The sequence below is a fragment of the Lonchura striata genome, chromosome 22 (genome assembly GCF_050655825.1).
Source record: "Lonchura striata isolate lonStrDom1 chromosome 22, ASM5065582v1, whole genome shotgun sequence".
Lineage (NCBI taxonomy): Eukaryota > Metazoa > Chordata > Aves > Passeriformes > Estrildidae > Lonchura > Lonchura striata.
This window is the reverse complement of record NC_140724.1, coordinates 6,469,163-6,473,051: the sequence shown is the minus strand read 5'-3', so window position 1 is coordinate 6,473,051 and position 3,889 is coordinate 6,469,163. Positions and strand designations below refer to the sequence as shown.

Genomic DNA, 3,889 nt, shown 5'->3' with positions numbered 1-3,889 from the left:
AACCTCTTCTGCCGGCTTTTCCACCCAAAAGTGCTCCCAAACTCATCCCTCTCCCCTCCGGAGCCAATCCAGGAGCCCGCCCCGACCCCAGACATCCCTCAGCCCGTTCTGGGGGGCTCACCCTGGATAACAGGGTGGGACTGCGAGAGGGGACAGCTGAGGCACAGCCAGGGATCAGGAATTTGGGACACTGGATGGGGAAACTGAGGCACAGCCAGGGATCAGGATTTTGGGATGATGGATGGGGAAACTGAGGCACAGCCAGGAATCAGGAATTTGGGATGATGGATGGGGAAACTGAGGCACAGCCAGGGATCAGGATTTTGGGATAAGGAAACTGAGGCACAGCCAGGGATCAGGATTTTGGGATGATGAATGGGGAAACTGAGGCACAGCCAGGGATCAGGAATTTGGGATAATGGATAAGGAAACTGAGGCACAGCCAGGGATCAGGAATTTTGGATAATGGATAAGGAAACTGAGGCACAGCCAGGGATCAGGATTTTGGAACGATGGATAAGGAAATTGAGGCACAGCCAGGGATCAGGATTTTGGAACGATGGATAAGGAAATTGAGGCAGAGCCAGGGATCAGGATTTTGGAACAGTGGATAAGGAAACTGAGGCACAGCCAGGATCAGGATTTTGGGGGTACCAGGCCGGGACAGTGTGTGAGGAAACCGAGGCACAGCCGGAGCTCGTCAGGCCCAAACGGGTCCCACCTGTGCCTCGTTTGCTCTCGGCTATTTAAGCGCCTTTTCCCCTCAGTTTCTCCTTTTTTGGAGTCAGCTCAGGGGGTGCAGCTTCGGCCCTTCCGTGGGATGGGTGAGGCCAGCAGGGCTGGGGGGTGGCCGCAGGCCCTGGAGCCCTCGGGGGTCCCAAAACCATCGGGGGTCTCGGGGGTCCCAAAGCCATCGGGGGTCTCGGGGGTCCCAAAGCCATCGGGGGTCCTGCAGCCCTCGGGGGTTTTGGGGGCCCCGGAGCCCTCAAGGGACCCAGATCCTCTGGGGGTCCCAGAGCCCTCAGGGGTCCCGGGGGTCCATCAGCCCTTGGAGCCCTCAGGGGTTTTGGGCGTCCCAGAGCCCTCAAGGGACCCAGATCCTCCAGGGGTCCTGGAGCCCTTGGGGGTCCCAAAGCCATCGGGGGTCCTGGAGCCCTTGGAGCCCTCAGGGGTTTTGGGGGTCCTGGAGCCCTCAAGGGACCCAGATCCTCCAGGGGTCCCACAGCCCTCGGGGGTCCTGGAGCCCTTGGAGCCCTCAGGGGTCCTGGAACCCTTGGAGCCCTCAGGGGTCCCGCAGCCCTCGGGGGTCCTGGAGCCCTTGGAGCCCTCAGGGGTCCCGCAGCCCTCGGGGGTCCCGGGGGTCCTGCAGCCCACGCCGCCCCCCGAGGTGCTGGAGGGGCTGCTGAGGCAGCGCTTCGGGCCCCTGCCCCGGCCGGCCACCATCGCCCGCCTGCGGCGCGGCCCCTCGGGGGGCTACGAGCCCACGGGCGACCCGGCCGAGGTGCTGGAGCGGCGGCAGGCGGCCAACGCCAAGGAGAGGGAGAGGGTGAGTGACCCCCGAACCCGCCGGACCCCCAAACTGCCCCGGGCTGGGCCACATCGGGGGCACTTGGTGTTTGAGGGGTGGGTTTAACCTGGGGTCCCGGCTGAGTTTAGCAGGGCCCGGCTTAATTCTGTGTTGGGCAGGTCAGTTTAATTCTGAGGTGTCGGTTTAATTGTGGCGGAGCCCGGTTTAGTCCTGGTGAGCCCAGCTTAATTCCAGTTAAAAGTCCCAGTTTAATCCTGGAGACCCCAGTTTGGTTCTGTGAGGGACTCACGTTAATCCTCAGGGGACAGTTCAACCCCAGGGTGGGATTCAATTCGGGAGGGGACCCCGATTTTTGTTATGGGCGGGCCTGGTTTAATCCTGCTGAGCCCAGTTCAACCCTGGGGGTGCTCCCAGTTTAATCTTGAGAGATCCCAGTTTGATCCTGGGGGGGATCCTGGTCTAACTCGGGGCTCTTGGGGTAACCTGGGGGTCCCCCCTTGGTCTCTAATGGGGATCTGTGACTGGGGTCCCTTTGGGGTCTCTAACTGGGGTCTCCCTTGGTCTCTGAGGCCCTTTTGGGGTCCCTCCTTTGGGGTCCCTGACCGGGTCCCTCTGGGGTCCCTTTGGGGTCTCTGTGTCCCGCAGATCCGGAACCTCAACAGTGGCTTCTCCCAGCTGCGGAGCCTGGTGCCGCTGGTGCCGCGGGACCGCCGGCCCAACAAGGCGGACACGCTGCGGGCGGCGGCGCAGTACATCCGCCTGCTGCGGGGCGTGCTGCAGGACTGCCAGGTGAGACCCCAAAACTGACCCTAAACCTGACCTAAACCTGAACCTGAACCCCTGAAACATCCGCCTGCTGCGGGGCGTGCTGCAGGACTGCCAGGTGACACCCCAAAACTGACCCTGAACTGACCCTAAACTGACCCTGAACCCCTGAAACATCCGCCTGCTGCGGGGCGTGCTGCAGGACTGCCAGGTGAGACCCCAAAACTGACCCTAAACCTGACCTAAACCTGACCCTGAACCCCTGAAACATCCGCCTGCTGCGGGGCGTGCTGCAGGACTGCCAGGTGAGACCCCAAAACTGACCCTAAACCTGACCTAAACCTGACCCTGAACCCCTGAAACATCCGCCTGCTGCGGGGCGTGCTGCAGGACTGCCAGGTGAGACCCCAAAACCGACCCTAAACCTGCCCCCAAAACTGACCCTGAACCCCTGAAACATCCGCCTGCTGCGGGGCGTGCTGCAGGACTGCCAGGTGAGACCCCAAAACTGACCCTGAACCCCTAAAACAGCCACTGCTGCGGGGCGTGCTGCAGGACTGCCAGGTGAGACCCCAAAACCGACCCTAAACCTGCCCCCAAAACTGACCCTGAACCCCGGAAACATCCGCCTGCTGCGGGGCGTGCTGCAGGACTGCCAGGTGAGACCCCAAAACTGACCCTGAACCCCTGAAACATCCGCGTGCTGCAGGACTGCCAGGTGAGACCCCAAAACTGACCCTAAACCTGACCCTGAACCCCTGAAACACCCGCCTGCTGTGGGGCGTGCTGCAGGACTGCCAGGTGAGACCCCAAAACTGACCCTGAACTGACCTAAACCTGACCCTGAACCCCTGAAACATCTGCCTGCTGCGGGGCTGCCAGAAAGGGACCCCAAAACTGACCCCTCAAACTCCCCCTCCCCCCAAAATGATGTGGGATTTTGTTGCCGATTTTCATCTTGGAATCAATAATTCTGTTTTAGTCCATAGGTTTTTGTGGGGCACCCCAAAAGTGACTCCTAGGCTCCAAACCCCCTTAGAACTGGAATTTTGGGGGACTGGTTGGGGATGGCTCCATGGAGGGGGGGACAGATTTCTTCCAATTTCTGCTGAGTTTTAGCTTGGAATTCAGTTTAAGATTAACAATAAATGTAATTATTGCGGGAAACATCCCAAAATTGACCTCCAGCATATGGGGACCCCAAAACTGACCGTCCATCTCCAAGCTCCCCTATAATGTTGGGGTTTGGGGAGGCTCATGGGAATTTTCTTGATATTTTTCAGCTTAGAATTAATTTAATAATCAAAATTGAAATGAATTATTATTTGAGGAGGGACCTAAAAACGGACCCCCTATAAAGTGGCCTTTGGGGGATTTTTATTCTTATTTTTCAGGTGGGAATTAATATTTTTTAAAAAATTAATTATTATTGAGGGGAGGCCCCAAAACTGACTAACAACCCCCAAATAATTTGGGGTGCTGGTTGGGGGATTTTCCTGCTTGAGGTTGGAATTAATTTAATAATTAAATTGATTTATTATTGGGAGGGGGTTGTTATTATTGGGAGGCGCCCCCCAATTCTGATATATTTTTTTT

At 58.0% G+C, this 3,889-nt stretch overlaps 1 protein-coding gene across 1 annotated transcript; it reads left to right on the top strand.

Moving 5' to 3' along the window:
• The first annotated feature begins 434 nt into the window (after positions 1–434).
• Positions 435–2,448, top strand: FIGLA (folliculogenesis specific bHLH transcription factor). The gene is made up of 2 exons (XM_077789203.2): positions 435–1,546; positions 2,174–2,448. Exons 1-2 carry the CDS (start codon positions 560–562, stop codon positions 2,333–2,335), a joined length of 1,149 nt encoding a protein of 382 aa, XP_077645329.2. The 5' UTR covers positions 435–559; the 3' UTR covers positions 2,336–2,448.
• The last annotated feature ends 1,441 nt before the right edge of the window (positions 2,449–3,889 follow it).

Excerpts from the sequence above, each read along its gene's own strand:
- FIGLA (XM_077789203.2), top strand. The coding sequence starts at position 560 with ATGGATAAGGAAATTGAGGCAGAGCCAGGGATCAGGATTTTGGAACAG. Across the intron at positions 1,547-2,173 it reads ACGCCAAGGAGAGGGAGAGG|ATCCGGAACCTCAACAGTGG; the intron begins GTGAGTGACCCC and ends TGTGTCCCGCAG.